General features: G+C 42.4%; 1 protein-coding gene across 1 annotated transcript; it reads right to left on the minus strand.

Moving 5' to 3' along the window:
• Positions 1 to 3,223: 3,223 nt before the first annotated feature.
• On the minus strand, positions 3,224 to 27,334 carry MINDY4B (MINDY family member 4B). The gene is given in 13 exon segments (XM_054040872.1): positions 3,224 to 3,363; positions 5,087 to 5,267; positions 10,591 to 10,764; positions 13,788 to 13,860; positions 14,725 to 14,795; positions 15,321 to 15,386; positions 15,838 to 16,003; positions 18,977 to 19,071; positions 21,858 to 21,977; positions 24,983 to 25,159; positions 25,678 to 25,861; positions 27,128 to 27,175; positions 27,177 to 27,334. Coding segments are annotated over 13 exon segments (1,548 nt in total). The 5' UTR covers positions 27,230 to 27,334.

Genomic DNA, 27,334 nt, shown 5'->3' on the forward strand with positions numbered 1-27,334 from the left:
TTTAAACAGGCTTAACTAATAGCCACTGGTCTCACCATATCTTGTGGTTTTTTAGTTATTTTTAGAGCACCCCAAAATTAAGCAGCCTCAGAGAAATGAATGAAGACACAGTCCCTGCTCAGAGGAAAGTACAGCCTAGATTAGACATGATGCAACAAGGGGGATATAAACAGACACCAGGCAAGGATGTGGGGAGGGGAGGGGCAGAAGAGAGGAAATCAAAGGGAAACAGTGAGATCAGGTGGTTACTCAGCTCAGTGAGGCATGTGCACATCTTGATGTTTCTGTTCCCTTTTTTTCCCTTCCTTCTTTTAGGTAAGACGGCAAAATGAGGTGGCAGGGGAGGGGGAATTTGAATGAGGTGAAGGAGGTGGTTTGAGGAGCAGTGTTTGGGAAGGTCCTCCAGGCCCAAAATAGAAGTGGTGAGTTGTTTGCAAATCACAAGTCATGTGCATTGCCCAAGTTTACATGGGAATATTGCACAGAGCTTGCCCACATTATGCAGTCTTATGGTCACTAAAATCACTGAATTCACCTCACAAATATTTGAAGAGATTGCTTTTGGCAAAATACTCAGATTCCCCCGTGTGAGTTTTTGTACCAATTTTGCTGAAGTAAAGCGTAAATTAATAGCTGTAGCAGCACCACCTTGTGGAGAGTTTAAATAACATTTAATGCAAGAGATTTTATTTAGAGCAGGTGTTTTAGGATGTTGTTTATTGCTAAAAATGTTTAATTTACATGGGTTTTTTTTGTGTGCAGTAGATGCAAATTGTTCTCAGTAGTGCCAAATTCTTTACACTTTTATACTGTACTGTATATCTGTCTGTGCACACAATCAAAGGACACCATTCTGATCAGATCAATTTTTTATTTATTTCATGGAACAGTTAATTTCATATGACTTTTTACTTTTTAGATGTTCAGGTATGTCATGTTACATAACGTTTACATGCTTATACAGATAAACAGAATATTTGTATGTGTTGTACACAGAAAAAGAGACAAAGAATGACAAGAAAACGGAGAGGAAATGTATTGTAAAATGCAGTCACTAGAATACTCTGTTCCTTGTTTTTTCATTGAGTCTGGGTATCTGAGGCAGGAATCAGTCACCCAGTTCTATAGCAGAGCCCTACCACTGACTTGCTGACATGATGTTGTTTTTCTTCTCATTCAAATTAAAATGCAGTTTTCAAAAGAGTTGGATGAAATTAACCCTTTAGTGCCGCGAGCTGCACATTCCTGAGGCAGACTGCTAAAGGATTGGTGCTCATAGTCAGGGCTTCAGACCCACTGCCTTTAAGGGGTGAGTGTTTTTTCTCATCACTATATTTCACCAAAATTATAAAGAAATTGGTCTAGATAAAATGTTTTGTCCAAAGGGGAATTTCAAGAATTTATAGAAAGAATTAACTTACAGTGGAAATTAATTCCCTGTTAGTTTCATTTGAATGGACTACCAGCTTCTATTTCCTCCATACCTATTATGGTAGCACTCAGTTGGTTAGTTGCCAGGGCTCTGTTGTTCCAGAAATCGATATTCCATAGTAATAGTTTAACTTTTTTACTAGCAAAGTGTTAGAGACTCTGTTTACAGGTTAAGTTGGTGTGTACAGTATATGGATAGGGTGACCACCTGTCCCGAATTGGGTGGGACAGTCCTGAAATGCAGAGTTCAAGTCCTGGTCCCGGGCTGAATGACTCTGGGACAGCATTTGTCCCAGAATTCCTCAGGCACGGCTCTGCACTTGCCCAAGGCTCAGAGGTGGCACCAGCCTCCTCCGGGGGGGGCTGAGATGGGCCTTAACCCCCCCCTTGCCCAAGGCCTCACCCCCTGCTCCATCTCTCTCTCCCCCTCCCCCCCAGGCCCCTTCCCCTTGCTAGGCCAGAGGCTGGAGTCAGGCAGTAATAATTGCTGCTCAGGTAGTCCGGGCTGCTGTGGGGAGCCTGGGACTCTCCACCTGTCCTGGGTGGCATGCCTTGGGGGGTCAGGAACACTGGCTGGGGGCTGCTATTGGGCACCCAGCCCCCCACTCAGGGCAGGTGGAGGGTTTGGGGTTCCCCACAGCAGCCCAGGCTCCCTGGGCTGCAAATACCATAGCTTGGCTCCAGCTTCTGGCCTGGGCAGGGCCTCAGGGGGGAGGGGGAAGAGGAGAAGCAGGGGGCGGGGCCACAGCGTGGGTGCAGGGCTCCTGCATATGTCCTGCTTTTGCCTTTTGAAAAGATGGTTGCCCTAATATATGGAATGCACAGAGGGAAGGGACAGCTGTCCACAAAAGACCTTGTAGCAATCACTAGGCCAAAGGTATCTCTGTGTGAAACGGAGTCCTGACACAAGGGTGCAACTCCAGTGAAGACAGTGCAGTTCTGTTCCCCACCACCCTGAAACTCCAGGAATGAATGTCATCCAATATTTGAAGCAGGGCTACATTCTCACATTTAAAGTCTTCGGGTGGAACTTTCATAAGTGCTCAGAGTTGCCTCATATTTGCTCCCAGTGGGAGCAAAGTTAGGCCAATGCTGAGTGCATTTGGAAAAATCACATACTATTGTACCTTGCAACCAAAAATGACTCAGAAGTGAGCTGTATCTAGTTCTCGGCTTCGAATCCTATGCTCAGTCCACTAGGACACTTTCTTTACTTACAGTAAAAGATTTTAAAAAAATATACATTAATTAAGTGACAAGTCAGACATGCAAAGAATTTGAAACATGTTGAGCAGCTTGTGTTTCATACACATCAGATGAACATAATGGCCATTTATACTATCCTTACTTTATTGACTCTGATTTTATTTCCACTATGTACAGCACCTACAGATACTATTATTCAATTAACATCACTGCTTGCCCTGGGAGAAAACGGTGTTGGTGTGGCCCCTTCATCCCCCATAAAGTTGCCATGCTCCACTTTTCTCCTTACTCTTTTTTGAGCCTGCAGCTGTGAGAAGTGTGTGTGTGTATCATAAACTACACTCCCTCCCAGAATTCTTGTATAGATTGCAATAGTTTAATAATGAATTCTTCTGTCTCATAAATGATCATTTATAACCAAATGCAAAGTGATTCGTAGTAGAGATAATGCCAGTCTAAGCTGGGTCCTGTTAAGATATCAAAGATTGTTTTAATGGTAACAAAGCATTCTTATCCGCAGTGGCCTTCAGTACTTTACAGAGCCAGTCACAGGGCAGTGGATGCCACATTTGTGCAGTCTCTTTCTTCAAAAGAATGGGACAGTTCCATTCCAGTTGATGGCTGCCCCCTCCCACTTAGTTCTGATTGCCATCTCCACAGAAGGAAATCTCTTTTCTGGATCACTTTCTTCACAGTAATTCTTTTCCCAATGATGAGAATGAGTGTCTGAAAGAGCAATGCCCCAAATCAGTGAAAACCCCCAGCAACATGAGTCTAATTGCTACAGCTCCATTGGCTATTCTGGTCAAGCGCTGATCAGATTTTAAAATTCTACATTAGAAGCCTAATGGGATTGGGTGCTAATATTCTGCTCTTCTAAATGCAGTGATGGTCTAGAACTCCTAGGCAAATGCAGCTATTGCAGATGAAACTCTAGACTCATGGCAATGTGCAGTTTAAATTGAACATAGTTGGCACTGGTTGCTTTCCAACAGTTTATAATTTCAAAGGCGACTATTTTAAATGTTCAGTTTTTGGGGTCAGAATTTCAGAAAGTGAGGCTTGAAGTCTGTGGGCATTACAAACATGTGGGCATGCAACTGGAATGAACTGTTGGTGTAAAAATGAACAAGGACCTCACATCCTAAAAATCTGACCCTAGTTTACAATACAGTAATGATCTCTGGATGGCACACTTCCTGGCAGTTTAAGACCAGCTATGTTAAAGGCCCTTGGGCTCCCAATCCTTCCCCTTGATCATAAATAGGCTGGAGAAGCCGTTCCCATCGGTTGTTATTACTTGATTATGAACTCAGTGAAACAGGTCAGAATGAAGTCTTGCTTTCTCATGGGTTATTGTGCCAGCCATTAGCTGTTTGGAAGTCTGTGACTGAAATTAAACCAAAGTCTGCACCTGCAGCAGCATGCAAAGCTGAGGATATACAGTTTATTAAATCAGAGCAGCCATAACTTCCCCTATTGCCTTTTATATAGCAGTGATGGCATAGGTTGGTGGGAAGGCTGCAGGTGGGGTTACAATGTAGTGCATGGAATGAGAGTATAATCTTTGAGTCACAGTTCTAGGGGCCATCCAACCAGAATGGCAGTCACTGAGCCACCTCCTGCAGATCGACTTCCCGGCCCGATTAAACTGCTGTGCCCCAAAAGACCTGGCCTCAGCAGCGTACAGTGCAGTAGAGTAGCAGCAGACTGGCAGTCGTGACACACTCCTCTCTTTCTGTGCCTGTTAGACACAAATGGATGATGTTGCCCATGGGCTGCAACATCATGATGTATCCGTGCCATTGTTGCATTAGGGGAGGACAGTTTTGTGATTAAGTCACTGGACTGGGACTCAGGAGATCTGGATTCAGTTCCTAGCTCGGCCATTGACCTTGGGCAAGTCATTTAATCTCTCTGTGCCTCAGTCTCCCATCTGTAAATGTGGATAATAACACTTCCTCTTTTCCACCCTTGTCTGTTGAGATTGTGAACTCTGTAGGGCAGGGGCTGTCTCACACTAGGTGTCTGTACAGCACTTGGTACAGTTAGGCCCTGATCCTGGTTGGAGCCTCAAGACACTACTGTAATACATGTAATAATAATAATATGATCCCAGTCCTGCATGGTGCTGTGCTGTCCATTCCTATTAATATCAGTAGGTATCGAGGATGCTCAGCATCTCAAAGGATTCTTGATATTCATATATAGCTTCAAAAGTGGTCAATTCTATTGACAATATTCTTAGATATCGCCCCAATAATAGAGCTTCTGCTCAAGAATATTATTCCCACCCAACTAAGTATGTCTCTTAAAATCAGCTTTTGATTTGAGCCTTCTCTTATGCACTGTTTACTGTATCTTCCCTAGACAACACAAACAGACTAATATTAAACACTGACAGTGATATACATTTAAACACCTTTCTTTGATCAGCTTAAATGCCTACCTACTGTTAGATGTACTGTTTTTTTCTGTGATGGCTGCCCATTATATAAGTAAAGATCAAAGATGTGTTCCATTTTCCAGTCAGATAAGAGCAGCCTGTTTGTGCTGAAAAGAACACTGTATGTTCCATTGATGTTGCACAGCCAGATGGGTAATTTAGGAGTCTTCAGCATGCTTCCAACCTGGGGGGAAAAGGGTATTTCAAATATACTTTCATTATTAATAGGCACTTAATGTCTATATTGCTTTAAAGGAACATTAGTTTTATTGCTCTGAATACAGAGTTACTATGAGGTATTACTGTCCATTTCCTCTAATATCTCTACAGATACCTTTTAATCAGGAAATGAGTAAATAAGTCAAGGTGGTATGAATGATATATGTCGCAAGTTGAACTCCAGCTCTGATGAAATTCTCACCTGTGCTTTCATGTCTATTGATTTACAACAGCTGAGGATCTCACCCACTGTGTTTTAGCTTGAGAAGTGCACTTTGCTTTATGGATAGTGTAATAAAAAACCTCCAGTAAATCCTAAGCCTGGGAATATATTTATGGGAATCAGCTTTTAAAAATAACACTGACATAATAGGGTTTCAAATGGTCTAAGAAAGGGTCAGATAATGAACGGGTTGTAGCCAGTTCAACAAACTGAAGACCCAATTCCGCAGTCCTACGTACATTCTAAAGTGCATTTGTGCAATTGCTAGTGAACACTGGTGCTATTCTGCCAGTAGTTCTGTGTGGTAACGTAAGCAGCTAACATCAGCATCTGAAAATGTAGAAAACAAACAGTGGTATGATGTGGTGTGACCGTGGAGAGGAAGGTGTATTCAGCGGGGTTTGAAGGGCTGAACATTACAACAAGGAGAGTCTTTCTAAAAGTATGTAATCTATTTCTCCCCATGAGTAGCAGTGAATTCTCCCAGTCCAGTATGTTTCCAGGTAGTCTGAGCATTGCAGTATCCTCCAGGACCTGCTTTATAATGTCTCTTCATAGAAACCTCAGACCTCTGGGCTAGGTTCTGATCTCAGTTACTCTGGTGTAAATACACAGGAACTCTCTTGGGCATAATTCTCTTTTCGCTTACTTAAATAGGTTTTAGGGCTGTCAATTAATCGCAGTTAACTCAAAAAAATTAACTGCGATTAAAAAAATTAATCACGATTAATCGCACTGTTAAACAATAGAATGCCAGTTGAAATTTATTAGATATGTTTGGATGTTTTTCTACATTTTCAAATATATTGATTTTTTTTACAACACAATACAAAGTGTACACTGCTCACTTTATATTATTATTTTTTATTACAAATATTTGCACTGTAAAAATGATAAAAGAAATGTATTTTTCAGTTCACCTCATACAAGTACTGTAGTGCAATCTCTTTATCGTGAAAGTGTAACTTAAAAATGTAGATTTTTTTTTTACATAACTGCACTTAAAAACAAAACAGTGTAAAACTTTAGCGCCTACAAGTCAGCTCAGTCCTACTTCTTGTTCAGCCAGTCGCTAAGACAAACAAGTTTGTTTACATTTACAGGAGAGACTGCTGACTGCTTCTTATTTACAATGTCACCTGAAAGTGGGAACAGGTGTTCGCATGGCACTTTTGTAGCTGCCGTTGCAAGGTATTTATGTGCCAGATATGCTAAACTTTCATATGCCCCTTCATGCTTCGGCCACCATTCCAGAGACATGGTTCCATGCTGATGATGCTCCTTAAAAAAAATAATGCGTTAATTAAATTTGTGGCTGAATTCCTTGGGGGAGAATTATATGTCTCCTGTTCTGTTTTACCCATTTCTGCCATATATTTCATGTTATAGCAATCTCGGATGGTGACCCAGCACATGTTCATTTTAAGAACACTTCCATGGCAGATTTGACAAAACGCAAAGAAGGTATCGATGTGAGATTTCTAAAGATAGATACAGCACTTGACCCAAGGTTTAAGAATCTGAAGTGCCTTCCAAAATCTGAGAGGGACGAGGTGTGGAGCATGCTTTTAGATGTCTTAAAAGAGTAACACTCCGATGCAGAAACTACAGAACCCAAACCACCAAAAACGAAAATCAACCTTCTGCTGGTGGCATCTGACTCCAATGTTGAAAATGAACATGTGTCGGTCCACTCTGCTTTGGATCGTTATTGAGCAGGACCCGTCATCAGCATGTACGCATGTCCTCTGGAATGGTGGTTGAAGCATGTAGCGACATATGAATCTTTAACACACCTGGCACGTAAATATCTTACAACGCCGGCTACAACAGTGCCATGCGAACACCTGTTCTCACAAGAAGCGGGCAGCATTATCTCCTGCAAATTGTAACCAGACTTGTTTGTCTGAGTGATTGGCTGAACAAGAAGTAGGACTGAGTGGACTCGTAGCCTCTAAAGTTTGACATTGTTTTATTTTTGAATGCAGTTATTTTTTGTACCTAATTCTACATTTGTAAGTTCAACTTTCATGATAAAGAGCTTGCACTACAGTACTTGTATTAGGTGAATTGAAATATAATATTTCTTTTGTTTTTTATAGTGCAAATATTTGTAATTAAAATAAATATAGTGAGCACTGTCCACTTTGTATTCAGTGTTGTAATTGAAATCAATATATTTGAAAATTTAGAAAACATCCAAAAATGTTTAAATAAATGGTATTCTATTATTGTTTAACAGTGTGATTAATCGTGCAATTAATTTTTTTAATCGCTGGACAGCCCTAATAGGTTTTATAGTGATGTAACACCACTTAAGTTGCTCTGGATTTATACAGGGGTAAGTGAAATCAGAACGTGCCCCCATAACTTAAAACAGAAAAATAATGGGGGTGCTCTCTAAATGGTACAAAATGTAGTAAATACTGCTGTTAGAGAAAACAGGCCAAATTCAGCCCTAGTTTAAGAGGACATAAGTCCATAGACTTAGATGGAGTTGTGTCTGCTTACAACAGGGCTGAATTGGCCTCTCATGAAAGGTCTTCTGTCTCTTTTGGCAGGCTATTGTGAGGGTCACTTGGGGAAATGCAAATTTCATGTCTCTGGATGTGGCCTTTGAACCTTGTTTTTATTGCTTTTCCATTATGTTTGGACTCTGATGTCATATGATATATATTTGGCAGTCTCAGACCAGTGCTTCATTGACAAACAGCTTGCATCCAATGGCCATTAACATTAAGTCTGGTGTGTAAAGATGATTTACCAAGGTGAAATGAGATATGACCAATCTAGAGACGGAGTAATTCCTCACTTTGAGAACAAAATCTGTCAGGCAGAATTAAGTACTGAAGAAGAAGGAAATCCCTAAACAGTTTATAGACTCTAGTCCCTAGACATATCCATGCAGTAGTGGTTTATTAGGAAAGACAGCTAAGATTAACTCTAGCATTTGATGGTGTAAATAATTCCTCATACGTAAAAGAAGAAAAGAAGCTTTACGTTTTGCATTATTGTATATTCTCTCTTGTTTGGGGAGGGGGAAAAGCATCCTATCTAGAAAGTAATGCAAGTCAGCTGAAAAATGTGAATTGGACAACAATGTCTTGTAAGTCAAGTTTCAAATGATCACTATGCTATTGATGCACATAAGCCTCAAGAGCATGACAATGACAGTAACACATGTAAGGAAAGAAAGAACAACATGTATTGAGTCTTCTCTGGATAAGTGAAATTAACCCCAGAGGGTCAGGTTTGCATTCGTTCTGCATTAACTAGATCTGTGAAAATATTTCAGTCTTAAAAAGAGAACTAATATAATAAAACCTTGGCTCAGGTCCACAAAGGTATTTAGGCTTCCAAATTTGGATCTGGGACCTAGTAACTCAAGGCCTAAAAATAACGTCCCAAGACACTAAAAGACTCTTCAAGCAGCTTAAATCTCATCTTCATAAAGGGCAGACTGTGTTGTTTTAAACTCCCATGGGAGTAGGCAAAAAGCAGATGAAAGTAGCAGTTTCCCAGCATTGACGGTCTAGAAGTGTATTTGAATCTTTAAAGCAAATAATGACCGACTAAACTTCACAACATCTCTGGGAGGTAGGTAAAGCTTATCCTTATTTTACAAAAAGCGAAACTGAGGCACTGACAGGGTACGTGAACTGGATTAGAACCCTGAGGATCATGACTCTCAGTCCTATACACCATCCATGAGACCACACTACCCTTCTTTACATGTACATCAAAGTGTTTCATTGTCTTCACTCTTCCCATCAGCGATACTTTCTTCAGCCAATTTTATTACTGTGTTTGATGTGTTACTCTGCGGGCTGTAGCTTTGAAGCCCTGGAGTTTGCAAGGCAGCATGTTGAGCACTGGGGTTGTTCTCCTGTGGCATGAACAAGGGTGCTGAAAAACCCTTAGGGAACAAAGGAAAAGAATGAGCACTGAACCCAGGTTTCAGAGTAGCAGCCGTGTTAGTCTCTATCCGCAAAAAGAACAGGAGTACTTGTGGCACTTTAGAGACTAACAAATTTATTAGAGCATAAGCTTTCGTGGGCTACTGCTCACTTCTTCGGATGCATAACCTATACAGCAGCTCCTCGGATCTGCTGGTGTTATAGGCACCTGAGCAAAGTGTGGTTGTTTTAGCCCTATAAGTGAAAGCTCCTGTGTTGCAGTAGGCCAGGGATTGAACACAAGGAGGGAGCAGGAGTGTGCCTAAGAGCTTCAGCATATGGGCACCCAGCAGTGGGGACTGAGTGTGAGAGGCAGGTGGGAAAGTGTGGAAGCTGTAGACTGAGAATGCGTGTATCCGTGTCCAGCAGTAACCATAAATGTGTGGTCATCCATTGCCTTTTTGTATTGGCAGTGAGTGGAGTGTGACTTATATGATGAGAATGTGTGTGTGGGCCTGGCTAACTGTGCCTGGCTGCATTTTGGCTTAATGCAGACATTGTCAGCATTAATTCAGATGGCTTTCTACGAATGTATGTCCATGTTTTTTTTGCATGATCCTCCTTTTCCCCTGTCCCTCCTCCTACTGACTCCACCTACTTTCTACCCAGCTACACCCAGATTATGTGCCTATGATCTATTTTTATGCTTGTTTTGTGTGTGTCACTGCTGGCACATTTTAGCGGCACGGCTCGATGGCATTGAGACAACAACCCTGTAATTACCCAGCCTTCAAACTCTTCATCACTTATTGCCTATTCCCTCATTCCGCTGCCTTTTTCCAATGCCATGATGTGGCCCCCACCCTCAGTAACGTTGTGCTTTCAGCATATTGGCCAACAGGAACCTTTCTAAGGCAGTTTGCAGGTTTCACATCACTTGTCTTCATTGGTATTTTACTTGTCTTCATTAGTATTTTTCCGTGAGTTACCGAACTCAAATTAAGAACATACTTTATTTTTCACTGAAGATAAGCCCCCAGTCTACAGAGGATAAATGAAATTTCAGGGGGAAAGCTGATGATGTATAGTGTACTCATGGTAACAATCTAAAGCCAGGGATCTGAGCATAGGAATGTCAGTGCGGCTCAGTGATTTGCATATGCTCTCACCTGGAGGGGTCTGTAATGTTCCACTTCCTCCTTGTTCCAGTGTAAATAGCCCACATCACTGCGGGCCAGGACTCCATGCAATAGTTCTTGCACTCCACCTTCACTGTCAAATTTCTGGAACCCATTAAATACATGCGGACTTGCTCTGCCTGTTAAAATGACGTTGAGAATTGCCTAGAGGGGGGAATGACCTACAATTACACTTTCAGGCAGCGGAGCAGAAACTACGCTCTCGAATTGCTTGCTGTTGTTCATCTTTTCTATAGCTCCTTTTTCCCCTCTATATAGAATAACTGGCACAAAAGCATGATTTCATACACATCTGTCTTAGGCATTTCCAGGACACCTGTCACTCTGGTATCCACATGCCAATAATAATACTTGCCATTACATAGGGCCTTTCAGACATCACTTCCCTGTGACAAAGATAAGTATTATGAACTCCATTTTACAGATGGGGAAACTGGTGCAGAGAGGTTAAGCGGCTTTCCCATGGTCACATGGTGAGTCAGTGGCATTGCCAGGACTAGAACTCAGAAGCTTTGCCTGCGAACCCAGTGCTCACTTTGCTAGACCATGCTTGTGTTGATTGAACTTTCAAAATTGTATAATCAGGAGTAAAAACCTCATTGTGTCTATGGGAATGTGGGGATGGATTCATTATATTAATTAATGAAAATATGGGCAGGCAGCAAAACTAAACTCAGACTTCTGCTTACACACGTTGCCATCCATTACTTCACCAGGATGTGCTTGCTATTAAAGACAACTCCAGTTCTCTTCCCATTTCCACTTGTTTTGCAAGTGTCATCAGAGAGGAAAAGCAATTGCTATGATTCTGAATCTTAGGCACTGTAATCTTGCTTGTCATGGATGTCTCCCACAAATAACTACATAGGTGCTGGAACTAGGGGTGCGGAGGGTGCTGCAACACCACGGGCTTGAAGTGGTTTCCATTATATACATGGTTTACTGTTTGGTTCTGTGGCTCTCAGCACCTCCACTATAAAAACGGTTCCAGCACCCCTGAATAACTGAGGCTTATTTTATGTTGTACAAGCACATATATCTACAGTAACTCCTCATTTAACATTGTAGTTTTGTTCCTGAAAAATGCGACTTTAAGCAAAACGATGTTAAGCAAATCCAATTTCCCCATAAGAATTAATGTAAATGAGGGGGTTAGGTTCCAGGGAATTTTTTTTCACCAGACAAAAGACTATGTACACACACACACTATAAGTTTTAAACAAACAATTTAATACTGGTACACAGTGATGATTGTGAAGCTTGGTTGAGGTGGAGGAGTCAGAGGGTGGGATATTTCCTTTACTGCTAAATGATGAACTAGCAATTGGCTGAGTCCTCAAGGGTTAACTCTCTCACTCTACAAGGCAGCAGGAATGGAGGGAGATATGCGCATTTCCCCTTTAAGTACACTGCCTTGTTAATTAGATCAGCTTGCTGAGATGGCAGCTGCTGCAAGCTCCCTCAGTCCTGAGCCCTGGTGTGTCCCCCCCTGCTCTATAGAAGATGGGGTAAGCGGGGAGCAGGGAGGAGGGGGACACCCTGACATTAGCCCCTCTCTTCCTTCCCTGCCCCCCGCACAGCAAGCTCTAAGGCAGAGGGCAGGAGCAGCACATGGCAGTGGGGGGGAGGGACAGCTGCAATTGCTAGCCTGCTGGGCAGCTGCTGCACAGGGAACTTAGGGGATCATGGAGCTGATAGGGGGGCTGCTGGTCCACCCTGGTTCCAAGCCCCCACCAGCTAGCTGCAACGGGCTGCTCTTCCTGCAAGCAGTAGACAAAGCAGGCGGCTGCCAAACGACCTTAGAAGGGAGCATTACACAACTTTAAACGAGTATGTTCCCTAATTGATCAGCAATGAAACAATGTTAACCGGGACGACTTTAAGTGAGGAGTTACTGTATTCACTTTCCCCTAACTCCTGCTTGTACTTCTGTATTATCCTTTAGTGTGTCTTGAAGATTGACCCAGGTAGGCGATCTGTACCTTCTGATGCCTTTTAATTCAAGCAGCTAGAGGCAGGAAAATATTTGCAGATACATTTGTAATGCTTGCCATGTGAGCATTTTTGCATTTTGTCAAAAATCCAAAACTGGCCCTATTTTTGAAAAAATACCAAACTTAAACAAGCCCCTTGTGAATCTTTCCAATTTTGCAGGTTTTTTGACTTAATTTCTTGTTTTTATGATCTTTTGCCCCCAAAGCCACATAATTTTGGGAGGTGGAAAAATGCCTAATGGAGCCACTATAACAGATATCAGGAGAATGCCTGCAGCTTTACAGAGCCCAGCAATGCCCTTGGCAATAAAACACAGCACCCTGCAACAGTAAACGCCATAACAATGGCTCTCAATCCTCATTGTCCTTTCTGGACATAGACACCCAACTCAGTAATCTGCTTTTCTTCTCTGCAAATAATAGGTGCCAGATCCTTAGCTGGTGGAAACTCATGTTAAAGTCCATTGAACGAGGATCTGGCCCGTAACATTTGCCTTTATGGCCTAACATTTGTCTTTTAACAAAACATAGTAAAAGTTATGACTGTTTTTCTACCTCAGCCACCAAATGATGTAGGAAATCATCTTCATCCTGGGTAACATTAGTGATTCAAATTCTGGGAGACCAACCCTCAGCTATGGTAGTTGTATGAACCATGAACTGTAAAAATCATCTGTTTGATAGGGCATGTGTAGAGGTGAGGCAATGGGCTTTTGAGAGGGGTGGGATGGAGATATCTACTGTGCCAAACCGTGGCATCTACTCTCTGTTGGCTGGTTTGTTTATTTCATTGTATTTTAGTTTGTGGTGATATTTTTTGTGACTACAAGTTTAATTGTGGCCAGGACATCTAGAGTTTGTGTACAGATGTCCTTTTATATATTTTAAATTGAAATTAAGAAATCATAAAAATATTTTTGTAATTGGGAACTCCTTGATGGATTCTTCCTGAAATTGAAAAGACTAGAAGCAGTAATGGAAATTGACCTAAAATGTGTACGCCAATGTTAAGACAGTCAATACGATTCTCAAGCTTCAGAAATACCTTTTGACCATATCTGGAAGTGGAACCATCTACTTTTAGGTGTGTCTTACTAACAATTGTGAATGTTCGGTAAACTGATTACACATATGTTATAAGAACCATTTAGGAAAAAAATCACATAGTCCTACCTGTCTACAGATGAAGTTGCCAAGACTGAATTGTAACAGATGAGATGTTGTGAAGTCTAGGTCTTTTTGGAGCCTGTGCAACCAAAAACACAGTATTATTGTGGTGTCAGCTGAATGATAGGAATGACTCTGTACATCAGTGTATGATTGTAAAGAAAAATTAAAATGGCAATATGTTCCTAAGGGTTCTTTTGTTTCCCTTCATTACCGGCATGGCATTGGTGATCTAGCTATATTTTTACACCCAGATTTAACTTTTACTAGATTTGGATATGAGATGCAAAATTCAAATTTAGAACCAGACCCAAACTTTCCCAAAATTTATGTATGTATGTATGGTTCACAAGGTTTGGTTCTGGGTGATCGCTAGCATTTTCTAATAACTATTAACAATTCTAATACCTATCTTTAGGAATTGAACTGAAATGTTAGTGGGTAACATTTTGAAAAGTGCCTAAGACCTGGACTACACATCTATTTTGTATGGCTATATCTGTTTTGGTTAGGGGTATAATTTTTTTAAACTAAAATACTGGTACAACTCTGGTGTGGATGCCGTTATATTGGTATAAAACTGCCTTATATCAATACAGCTTATTCCCTATCCTACATAGGAATAACTATACCAGTATAAAGCACCTTTACGCCAATACAATTGCATCCATTCTTAGGATGGGGCTAGAGGTTGTACCACTCACCTATATTAGTATAGTTAAAATGATAATTTTTGAGTGTATATAAACCCCATAGTGAGTTAGATGTCTAAGTCCCATTGACTTTCAGTCACTATCAACACTATCTATGTGATAAGAGTTGGTACAATACAGGTGTAATTTGGCTTCCCTCTCCTAATTCTTCCCAGTGTCATAAGGAAATAGACCACGTCATAAGCTATTGCTAAACATGTATAGAAGGTTTTAAAAAAGACATAATTTACCTTTCCAATGTCCTAGAGAAAAGCAAGCTATATAGAAATAAGATCACACCATGGCTTCCTTCACCTTTGAACTGATAAAAAACAACAACAAAGAAGGAATTATGGCAGTTCCCCTTGATTGGTTGAGATACTTCCTCCGTTAACTCTTCAGATTTGTTTTCCTTGCACCTTCTGCTATAATCTTAGATGAAAATACTGGATGAAATGCATTCCCATTTGTTGTTTTCTTTGTTTGCAGATTTTAACAAATGATTTTAGTGACTATATATTTTTTTTTTTGTATTTTTACAAACCACTTTTTCATTAACATAAAATTTAGCTCCAGATTACATAGAGTGGAGTATCCTGATGCCATTGAAGTCACTGGCCAAACTCCCATTACTGTCACTGAGAGCAGGATCAAGCCAAGTAATGTATTGTTCTAATTTCCTGTAGTGAAAATCAGAAATGATTCATGACAAGTTCATTAAGTTTCTGAAGATCACATTAAATATGATGTTATAAACCAACTGCAAGATCAGTTTTTATAAAAGAAATAGGATGGGTGGGAAGCAGCAAAATAACTCAACATAAGAAATTGCTTATTCCTCACTTACACATTGTATATGATCACAGATAAATTTCTGAGCCGCTTCTTTCCCAAAAAATTCAAACAGCAGGAGCTGTAAGCGAGGAACATAAGAAAAAAATAGAACAGAAGACATTAATTATATCCAAAAGTGGAGTTTTCAACCCACTGGTTTATTTCTTTCAGACAAACAAAAGAAAAATATAGGAATCTAATCTGACTCTGCCTGAACTAAGGCATTCAATTATATACAGGATAACTAAATAAATAGTTATAAAGTTAACTTGTTTGCCCTTTTAGGGGGGTGGGAGAAATCATAGTTGTTATTAAAAAAGAATTATAGCCTCTGGATTCATATAAAGCCTTTACAAAGAGATAGAAATGCCTTTCAGAGCTCCAGCTGTGACATGAATCTTAAAGTGCTTATAATTTGTAATGTATCATAAGGTAGGGCACAGGTTTATGAGATTTTATATTTGTCTTTAAAAAACAACAAACTGCTTTTTTCTGCAAATCTTGTTTATAAAAGGTATCTTCTTACTTACTCTTTCAGTCAAGTTATCTACTTTGTAGTCTATATTGGGCGTAAAATAAGTATCAGTGGTGACAAGACATACAGTGGCTTTCCGACCTTCCCCTGCTGTCCACAGAATATCTCCCAGAGATTCTGCAAGAGTGTTTTCTTGTTCTGTTTGGCTTATTTCACGTAAACTGTAATGCAGGACACAAAAGAATATGAAAGGCATGACAATGGCAGATGAGCCTACCACCGGAAAACTCTAAGGCATTGTGTATGCTCAGGGATAGCCCTGATTCGGCACTGAGTGCTGGCATCTAAACATAGACAGGGCCATACTGGGCTTTGCATCAAATGAGCTAAAGGACTGGCACAAGCGCAGCTACACCAGCTGCTGGCGATTGTTTGCTGAATCAGGGTGGTGCCTGAGTGTAGCCAAGGCTGTTACAAACATTATGATGTTGAAGGGTTTTCTTATTATAAACGAGTGCCCTGTGTTCTGACATGATTTGGTCTTTCCTGTGTTAGAACCATTTTATAATAATGCTACAGAATTATGCTACAGTTCAATGAAGGTTAGGGTTCTAATATTCATTCTCTAACCTGGGTTGCCTCTGTCTGCGTAGGTGAGACCAAGCTGTGTTATGGCATGGTCAGGATACTATCACATAATAACCTGATCCCTGACACAATAAAATATGTACTTACATCGGCCTTAATTGACAACCAGATTCTATCCCCACAGTAAAATCTGTGAGAGGAGGCCAGAGGACTTAAGAAACCTTGAAGTGTTTCTGGCAAATGATCCTCTAATGGGGATGAGCTTAGAGGGATGGAGGAGGACAGAGTATGAAAGCGACAGCCCTGAGGTACCTGCTTCTCTGCAATGCTGCCTCTGCCTGTCCCTAGAATCGTGCTGCCATTGGCTGTCCATGACACACTAAGTCAGTGTTATTAGCAGCTGCATTAGCTCCTGCATGGCTGTCTGCCGCCATTAAAGGGGAATGGGGAGCATGGCTGGAAGAGGTTTCAGGCATTCTGAGAGGGAGGGCCATGCCACACTGGCTCCCACCCCTTCGGATGTGTTCCCACTCCACTTTACTGTATTCGCTCCCCACCACTCTTCACTGAGATGGGTTTAAAAGTCTCTGTTAGATCTTTGCTCATGTTGTATCTCTCCTTTGGTTTCTCTGAGGGTGCTACTGGAGTCTGTCACTGCCAGAGAAAGGAAGATCTGCCTTTATAGCAGGTGCAGCTTTACTGAGCTATCCTGATTACCCTCTTTGTCTTATCACCTGAACTAGGGCTAAGCAAGTTCATGTTAAATCCTGCCTGATCTCTCTGAACCTTGGGCTGTTTTTTGGGGGGTTTCAGTGCTGCATGGCATAACCTATGAAGTATTAGGGCCTGGTCCCATTGACAACAATGTGTTTTTTTGGTTCATCAGGAAAAGGATTGGGCCCTTGGTTTGACCATATTCATAACTTATTCTCTAAATAACACATATGAGCCATTGAGTTATTTTCAGATAGTATTTAGTGCAGGGGTGGGCAAAGTTTTTGGCCTGTGGGCCACATTTGGGTATAAAAATTGTACGGCGGGCCATGAATGCTCATGAAATTCCCAGAAGCAGTGGCATGTCCCTCCTCCGGATCCTACTTGGAGGCGTGGCCACGGCCGACGAGAGGGGGGGGAAGCCGGTACAAATTACCGAGGTCCGGAAGGGGGCCCAGGGCCTGGCTTCCCTGGCTTCCCCCACCTCACGTCGGCCCTGTTTAGCCGGTCCCCCCTTGCTGGGGGGCCCGAAAAATTTTTTTCACCGGGGCCCAAACCTGCTCTTGGTGGCCCTGGGCGTGGCCAGGCGGTTCTGCGCGCTGCCTCATTCGCAGGCGCCACCCACTGCAGCTCCCAGAAGCAGCGGCATGCCCCCCTACGGCTCCTATGCGGAGGCGCAGCACCAACCATGCGGTTCTGCACTCTGCCCCGTCTGCAGGCGCTCCCCCTGCAGCTCCCATTGGCCATGGTTCCAGGCCAATGGGAGCTGTGGGGGGCGGCGTTTGGGGCGGGGGCAGCGTGCGGTGAGCCCCCTGGTTTCCCCTACACATAGGAGCTGGAGAGGGGACATACTACTGCTTCCGGGAGCTGAGCAGTGAGACCTAGCTCCCAGGCTGGAGCGCCAGAGTAGGGCAAGCCCCTGACCCCACTCCCCGGCAGGAGCTCGAGGGCCAAATTAAAAGGCCTGATGGGCTGGGTGTAGCCCGTGGGCTGTAGTTTGCCCACCCCTGATTTAGTGGTTTTGTGGCTGTCATAGCGAAATACTTGTCAACCCACATAGCTTGGTTCTCAGCTCCTTTACACCAGTGTAACTCTATTGATTTCAATGGAGGTCCACATGATTTACACCAGGGTGAGAAAAGAATCAGGCCCATGAACTCCATGAGTCACAACCTCAGCTAGTGCAGTTATGCCAGTTTACACCAGATGAAAATCTAGACCTATGTGGTTACTCAGATTTTGGACCCATCAAGGAAGATATCACATTGGAAACTGGAAGGATTTGCTAAGAAAGGAGCTGCAGCACAAACAGTTTACTTTTTCCTTAAAAACACCGGTGCATTCCTATTACAATATATTCAGCCAATCAGCCAGCCTGAATCCCAAATCTGGCTCTTTACCAAACGGTGCAGTCAGCACATGCATTTGTTATCATTAAGAAGGACCCCACATGCAGAAGGGGATGGTTTTCAGGGCTTTCATTCATTTTAGCGCTACCATATTGGTGTCCTTTGCAATGACTGCTGACCCCTGCTTTCTCCTGTCAAACATTGACAAAGAATGTGCTTGAGATCAGGGGAGGCTTTTAATTTCAGTTGCCAGTACGAAGGCCGACCATGTAGCATGGAAATTGTCCATAAGTTCTGGTCACCACAACTCAAAATGGGCCAAACAAGCAAGTCCCTTGGCCATAAAACTAAAAGGTTTCTGAGAGAAAAATCTATAGCAAATGGACCAGATTCTACTCTTCACGCTTGGACTTGCAGAAGCATAATGGAGAATAGACTCTGTCTCTGTATAACATATAGGACAACACTATTCTTTCTGTTTATGTCCAAATAATGTAAGTAATTAGTTTTTTTTTTTTTTTGTGCGAAAGTACATTTTCTTACCTTTGGAGGGGAATATTTTCCTCTCTATTTCTTACGAACAAGCAGTATTTAATGATGTACACCTGTACAGCCATCAGAATTGCTCTTGCTCCTCCCTAGAAGAAAATCAGAGTTAAAAAAACCATAAATGACCAACCCACTGCCCCATATTTTAGTGGAACCAAACTACCATGCGCTATGTGGACTTTATGCTAATTCCAGCCGAGTCTCTGATCAAAGTTTTAGCTTTCAAGTACTAGTGTCAGTAAATTGTCTAGCCTGTCTGAGACTTCAGAATGGCCACCATGCTACTGACAGCTCTGGAGATAAATGAAAAGTAAGTAGAGAGGGGGCTTATGAGCCTAAAAATGGGAAATCGCTATCCAAGAAAGGACACAATTTTGACCCTGGCTATATGCCTATGCTGGAAAGATGTCCCCCTTACTCCCTCATGCTGGCTACAGCTATCTGTATGGTGCGTAGCAACATGGGAAGAGAGCAGCTGCTGGTCAGCCACTACTTCTCATCCTAGGCAGGGGCAGAGTATGGGTGGAGCCTTGAGCAGCTAGCAGAGCAGTCTGCTCTAGAAATAGGGCAGGTTCAGGTTGCATCTGGGTACTTTCTCCCCCTCCCCAACAGCCTTCCAGAGCACTAGAGGGACCAGATTCTCTGAATCGCAATCTGATTCCTGATCTGCTTCTAGAGTAGCACAAATAGCTCCTTACCGAGCGCTTGCTGAAAAGTGCAACTGAGGCCTAAATTAATAAATTAAGCAATAACAGACCCTTCAAGATTAGAAAGTTTCGGCTGGACTTGCTAAAAGTATTTCAGTGAGGTTAAATGGAATTGCTAGAAAGCATTACTACATAAATAGTGGATTGTGGACATTCACAACATCAATTGCTTACTGCAGTCATCTTGCTTTTCTTTTAAGGCCCTGACCCAGCAAAGCAATTAGCATGTGTGTAACTTTAAGCACGTTAGTTACATTGGGACTACTCATGTTTTCAAACTTAAGTACATGCCTGCTCGATTAAAGTGAAATGTTATCATGTTTGTTCCTTATGTGGATCTAGAACAGGGGTGGGCAAACTACAGCCTGTGGGCTGGATCCGGCCCGTCAGGGCTTTGGATCAGGCCTGCGCGATTTCCACCCCCGTGGTACCGCGGGTCCCATGCTGCTCCCAGAAGTGGCCGGCACCACGTCCCTGTGGCCCCTGGTGAAGCAGCGGGGGGCAGAGGGCTCCATGTGCTGCCTTCGCCTGCAGGCACTGCCCCCTGCAGCTCCCATTGGCTGGGAACGGGGAACCGCGGCCAATGGGAACTTCGGGGGAAGTACCCGCAGGTGAGGGCAGCTCATGGAGCCCTCTGCACCCCTTCCCCCAGAGGCCGCAGGGACATGGTGCTGGCCGCTTCCGGGAGCGGCTCGGGGCCAGGGCAGGCAGGGAGCCTGCCTTAGCCCCACTGCATGCCGCTGCCACTCCGGAGCCACCCAAGGTAAGCAGCACTGGGCCAGACCCTGCACCCCAAGCCCCTCCTGCACCCCGCACCACAACCCTCTGCCGCACCCCTCCTGCACCCCAACCCCTTGCCCTGAGCCCCCTCCGGCACACCGCACCCCCACCCGCACCCCACCCCCCTGCCCCAGCCCTACGTTCATGGCCCTGCATGCAATTTCCCCACCCAGATGTGGTCCTCGGTCCAAAAAGTTTTCCCACCCCTGATCTAGAAACATGTTGGGGCTTCCCTTATGGGACATATTTTGAATTGCCCTTAGAGAAAATATTGGGGAGCATGCATATGATTTGAAGTCCTCTACAGTGCATTTCATGGAGAAAAATAACAAAAATAGTGGAAGGCTCTTTAAAGGATGATTAAAATGTTTAAAAGAAGTTGGAAATACAGACCTCAGGATTGACTCTATGGACTAGGGAATGACAGAAACCAATGAGAAAAACTAGAGAGTGGACTGGATGAGGAAATCTGAAGGGATTGAATTGAAGAAACAAGTTTTATAAATAGAAGGTAAATGAACAGAGGGATCTGAACACCAGCAAAACAGAGCTGGTAAATCTGTGCAAAATAACAAATACAAACACAAGAAGAGCAATAGTAATCATATCTGGACAGTTATTACAGAAAAAAACAAAACCTTGAAGGAGCAAGACAAAAGAAACAGGAAGGAAAATCCCACTGCTAGATAGGGGAGTAAACTGAAGAGTTCTCTTTATGGTTAGATTCCTGTGTGCAGTTTCACTGCCTAGAGGAAGAACAGAGCACTTCATTACAAATCATACTGGAAATCTCTAAATTAAAGAGGCCGCCAAAGGCATGAAAGGGGAAAAGTGCAGAAATGTCTCAAACTCTATTTCACCCCATTACTTCTAGTACTCTTATAAATAAATCCTCTCTCTTTTTGGTATTTATAGCCTTTAGACATTTGCAGACTGCTTTGTCCCCCCTCAGTCATTGCTTAACCATGCAATATATTCAACTCTTGTAATCTCGCCTCGTAAATTATTCTTTCCAGACCCATAATTATCACCTCTGAACCCATTCTAATTTGTCCATATTTCTGGTATTTAGATGCCTGGAATAGAGCACAGTGTTCAGGTGTGATCACGCAGAATTAGAGTCAGGTAAAATTGGAGTACATTTGCAAATCCCAGCAGTTCACTCTGCGATACTGAAAATACACCTCTACCTCGATATAACGCTACCTGATATAACTCAAATTCGGATATAATGCGGTAAAGCAATGCTCCGGGGGGGCGGTGCTCTGCACTCCGGTAGATCAAAGCAAGTTCGATATATATAACGTGGTAAGATTTTTTGGCTCCCGAGGATAGCGTTATATCGAGGTAGAGGTGTACATGGTCAGTCATTAAATATAAAAATTTACCTTTTCTGCCTCCAAAGCATAGGATAGTTCAGAATATGGAGCGTGGAACTTGAAACATGATTTTTTCCATTCATAGCTGAAGATGTGGAATGTGTTTCCAAATAACATCTTTCGGAGCCCCTTAAGATGAGAGGAATAAAGATAGAATAGGTCCGATTCTCATTTACACAAAGGCCAATTTACACCACTTTGGCAACGTAAAGGGGCCTTCAAGTAGGAGTAAATTACATTTACATTCACTTTAAGGCATCTTCCTTCACATTACCAACACAGTGTAAAGTGGTCATAGGGTACGTCTACATTTAAGCTGGGAAATGTAATTCCCAGCTTGCTTACATATGCATGTGCCTAAAAATAGCAGTGCATTCATGGTGGCAGAGGCAGGGGCGTGGCTAGCTGCCTGAGTACGTACCCAAAGGGCCAGGTGGGATTGTACTTGCGGGAGTGGGGGAATGCCAGCAATGACACTCTGCTATTTTTAGGTGCAAGCTCGAGCAGAACCAGCATGGGTACATCTATGCAAGCTGTGAATTGCACTTCCCAGCTCAAATATAGATGTACCCTTCGTGAGAATCAGGCCCTGTGACATGAAAGGAAAGGAAACATTTTTGCTTAGTCATGATGACTTACTTCAGGTCTCAATTACAATAAAATATAACTCTAGGCTGAATTATTAATTTTAGGTTATAGCACCTACTTTGGGGGGATCCACTTTTTCAGATTTGCTGTTGGCTCTTTCATGTAATTCCAGGAATGAAATTCTGGACCCACTCAAGTCAGTGGTAAAACTCCCACTGAATTGAATGGGGCCAGGACTTCACCCCAGAGATGCAAAGGGGCCATACAGCTGGTTTAACTGGCTGCTTGGGAAGTCTCCTGTGTAAGGCGAAGCATAGAACTGGCACGGCTGCTCACTCTCACTAATGCAATGCCTTCATCCCTTTAGTCCTACTCACATGAGTGAAGCAATGTATATGCGTGTTTGCCCATTCCAAATGGATAAAAAGCCACTATGCACTGATCACTTACTGTGCTGCACTTCTACTCAGAAAATACTTAATGGGAACACCTGCCTGTGGTGTTCACCTCGTGGGAGTGTGGCATAGAAAAAAGGAGCTTGGTTTATCCAAAAGGGAGCATGTTCCCCATACCAGTCGGGGTAGGGTGGTCCTGGACAAACATGGGTCCCACTGTGCACAGCCTCGGATTAAGGTACTCCATGTCAGAGATGGAATGATTTATGCACACAGGCTGTTTTATCCAGTGTGGAGAGATTCATTTGAAGTCAGTGCGACTACTCATGTAAGCAAAGTCGTTCACATACATAAGTCTTTGCAGGACTTGACCCTTCCTCTCTATTTTGAGGGTGTTCACCAATGCAGATTTCTTGTCAGAATTTTACCCTTTGTGTTAAATGCCTGAGCTTTATGTTACATGGGTGTTGTACATTGATAGATGACTGGGATTTTTATTGATCCTTACAGTCTGTAGGCATCAAAGACCAATTCTGCAAGTTCCCCATCTGCAAAAATCCCATTGAAGCCAATGGAGATTCTGCATATGAGGGACTGGCAGGATCATGCCTCAAAATATTTAGTGACTTAAAAAACTTGCCTAATTTCCTGAATTTATGACCGGTGTTCTGACACCTAGGCCAGTGGTTCTCAAAGTGTGGAGTGCCCCCCAGGGGAACAGAGAGGAGGGCACATGGGGCTGGAGCCAGCTCCTATGGGGAGCAGGGAGGGAGCTCCATGCTTCCACCCCCGCTCCATCCCCAGACCAGCTCTGCCTCCAACCCTGTTCAGCCCCCAGTCCTGCTCCACCTCCAGGTCCAGTTCCACCCTCACTCCCTCTCTGCCCTCATGTGAGCTCCAACCCCAGCCACAGCTCCACTACGCCCCCTGCTCTACTCCCTGTGACGAAGTGGGACTGTTCTTAATGTTTCCTCTGAATACTGTGTGGGTGCCTCAGTTTCCCCTATGCATTTCTTAAGTCTCTAGGTGGTGGGGAAAGGCCAGTGTGCATAAATCACTGACACTCTGTCTCCCTGACAACAAATGGCCAGGGCCCCTTCCCCCCCTGCAAGGAAATAGCTAAAGGTGAACAAAGAGATCAGGTGACCTCCTGGCCCAGGAAAGAGATAAAGCCGGGAGAAGGAAGGGCTGGAGGGGGTTTCAGAGTTAGCGCTACCTGGGGACTAGGAGTGAGGGCAGACGTGGGTGTCTGGCTCTCTGAACCCCATAATGGACCTGGCTGAGGGGTCCCGTTCGCTGCTGTACCTACAAGCTCTGTTTTAGACCGTGTTCCTGTCATCTAATAAACCTCTGTTTTACTGGCTGGCTGAGAGTCACATCTGACTGCAAAGTGGGGGGTGCAGAACCCTTTGGCTTCCCCAGGACCCCGCCGGGGCGGACTCACTGTGGGAAGCGCACGGAGGGGCATATGCTGAATGCTCCCAGGAGAGACCCAGGAGGTGACGCTGTGTGAGCTTCTTGCCCTGAAGACGGTCTGCTCTGAGGAAGAGGAGGCTCCCCAAAGTCCTGACTGGCTTTGTGGGGAGCAGTTCCAGAGCATCGCCCGGGGACTCCGTGACACCCCCAGATTAGCTCTGAGCCCAGCTGCAGCTCCACTGAGCCTCCTGCTTGGGCCCCAGCCTGCCTCTGCCTCTTGCTCTAGCTCCTCTTCCATCCTCAGTTCTGCCCTCAGCTCCACCTTCAGCTCAAGCTCTGCTGCTGAGGAAGCTTTGGCTGTGCAGTAACGGAGGTGTGTGTGTGTGTAGACAAATTCTGTTGCGGGGGGGGGGGGGCGTGACTGGAAAAGTTTGAGCACCACTGCACTAGGCAACAAAAATACCAAATAGCAAAGAAACATTATCCTTTATTATTTGTCATAGTACCCAATAAACATTGTCTTCTATCAGTTTTGTGGCTTGTACAGCAACTGTGTTCTTTAAAAGCATAATAAATAAATAATTAAAATTATATTCTTTTATCAATACCAAGAAACTGCATCCTTGAATCCAATAATAATCTAAGCCTCATATAACACCAGATAAGGTTCCCACGTCTCTCTTTATTTGGTGAGGTGAAATTACAGCTCATGCTTAATTGACAAGATATGCTTACCATTGCCATTTCTAGGGAGATAGGCAGGCCGCCCAGGTTTGAAGAGACTGTAAGCGGTTTGGGGATTGAGAAAGGGATATTGGATAGAATCTGTCCCTGCTTTTTGGAACTTCTAAACTGAGATGCTCCAGTTCCATCCGTGTTGTCATAATCAGATTTGTGATTTTCTTGGTATTTCTATAGAGAGAAATGAACAGGATTTGTATATTCTTTCAGCTGCAGCAGTTAGAAGCTAGCTTATTCCTATGCTTGGTCCTACTAAATTATTCCCCGCCCTCGCCTCCCGCCACGTGTCCTTTTTTCATAACAACGTGGACATGATGAAGTTAAAGTTATTAAAAAAAGTGGTAAAAGATTAAGAATACATATTCTTTGTCATATAATTCCAGATAGTTAAAAGGAAACTATAAAATGATCAGTACACTGATGTACTAGGTTTGAAATAATACAACAATATATTTAAAGAGACAGACTGACATGTAATTGTGCAACACTGCTCAAATGATGCAATTTTTGTGTATAATTATCTTTCTAAAGGCTGTTTCAAGCCACATAGTTCCTAAAATTTTCTGTTCTTTGCATTGTGGTAACTAACACACACACAAAATCGCTTTCAAGACTCAAATTCCCAACAAGGTAGGACATTTCTATTTTGGGGGTTGGGAAAGGAATAAAACAAATACTTTGCTACTTACTGTTTGGCTTTTCTTTACCTCTTCCTGCAATATTTCAGTATAACTTAACTTTGAATCTACTCGTCTTTTGACTTGCTGCACTTTTGGACTGATGTCCATAGTTTGCCAGGTAATGAAAGCAGTTACAGGAGAAGTTACCCAGTGACAGCTGAATTTTGGACAAGAGAACTGCCTTCCTAGCTGTCTGGATTACCAAAGAACAGGAGAAGATCTCATTCTTATCTAGTGAAGAAATCATCTGAGTCATAGGCAACTACTGAAAGAGAAGCTTTATTGCAAACAGACAAAGCTGTCACATAGGCACTTTGAATGTTTTTTCAACCCTCCTGCCTACAAAATGTTATTTATCTAATATGTATTTTTATTTTGTCTTCATTCTGCTTTATACACTTAGTTTTGAATAGGATTTCTAAAGAGTTTAAATTATTTCACTGTCCTCTATTAGGACATGAACAATAATGAAGATAATAATTCCAGAGCTATTTCTGCTTTAGAATAAATTTGTTCAGGAAGCCATTTAAGAACAGACTTCAATAAAGGTGATGCCTTTAATTTCAAGTTAGTTTATTTTAAACGTGCATGATATTTAAGGTCGTATATTGGTTTTATAGTCATAAATGATTATATTATCCTAAATACTAATGAGGGTGAAAGAGTTATATGTACATATTGTTTTAAATTGCTTAATATGCAGTTTACTTGTCTGTTTGACTCACATTTTATTTTTTTATCAATGGTTTCCAATAACTTCAGCACATTCTAATGACTACAGTACAAAAATATATAATCTCTGACAACTTCCAATTTAAGGTTTTGAGTAATGGTTACAAATACATACATTTTGTATTTCTGAACACCGGTGTCGTCTTTCCTGTGTTTTAAAATTGACCAAGAAACTCTTGACTGTTAGACAAAAAAGTTCATTACCCTAGATTCTTCTGTTACTTTGAACCTGACTATGAACATTTCTCTTTCAAATATATGAAGGCTTGCTTCTCAAAGGAAAAATGTATAAGAAGAAATTGCTAAAACAGGCTTTTTTACAGTTTGATTATTATTTTCTTAAGAGAATACTAGCATCTAATGTGATACATGTTACATGAGTAATCTCTTAAATGTGATTGCCTAGTGAAGCAGTCACAAAAAAGGGCAGACAAATACAAAATTGTTACCTTTGAGAAAAACAGTTACCTGTATTACAGTATTATTGATTTCCAAACTGCAAGTGAAAATAAAACTCAGCTGAAAAAAATAAATGCAGTATTAACCTAGTACAATTTTCTTTGACCAGTGGGGAAAAAAAGCTTAAAACCAAGGAATTATACTTGCCTTTTTAAAATATATTTGAGAATGCAGACAGAGAAATAAAACATTAAAATTTGTAAAACCCCTAACAAAAGACTATCTGGTTGTAAGAATATGTGAGAACAATGCAGAATAAAAATCTTACCTGTGGCAATTAAAAATTTCTCTCCATTTATCTAGATTTGAAATTTTGCTGGATATCCATTTGTTGTAAGCTGTGTTCACCATTGGATGCCTCCTTGTCCATCTGTACTATGCACAAAAGTAAGGGATGCAAACATCAAAAATCAGGATATAAACTCCCTTGTATCTAAAAGAGAAATGACCCTCTTGACACATATGCCTAAATGAA

The sequence above is a fragment of the Malaclemys terrapin genome, chromosome 9 (assembly GCF_027887155.1).
Source record: "Malaclemys terrapin pileata isolate rMalTer1 chromosome 9, rMalTer1.hap1, whole genome shotgun sequence".
Lineage (NCBI taxonomy): Eukaryota > Metazoa > Chordata > Testudines > Emydidae > Malaclemys > Malaclemys terrapin.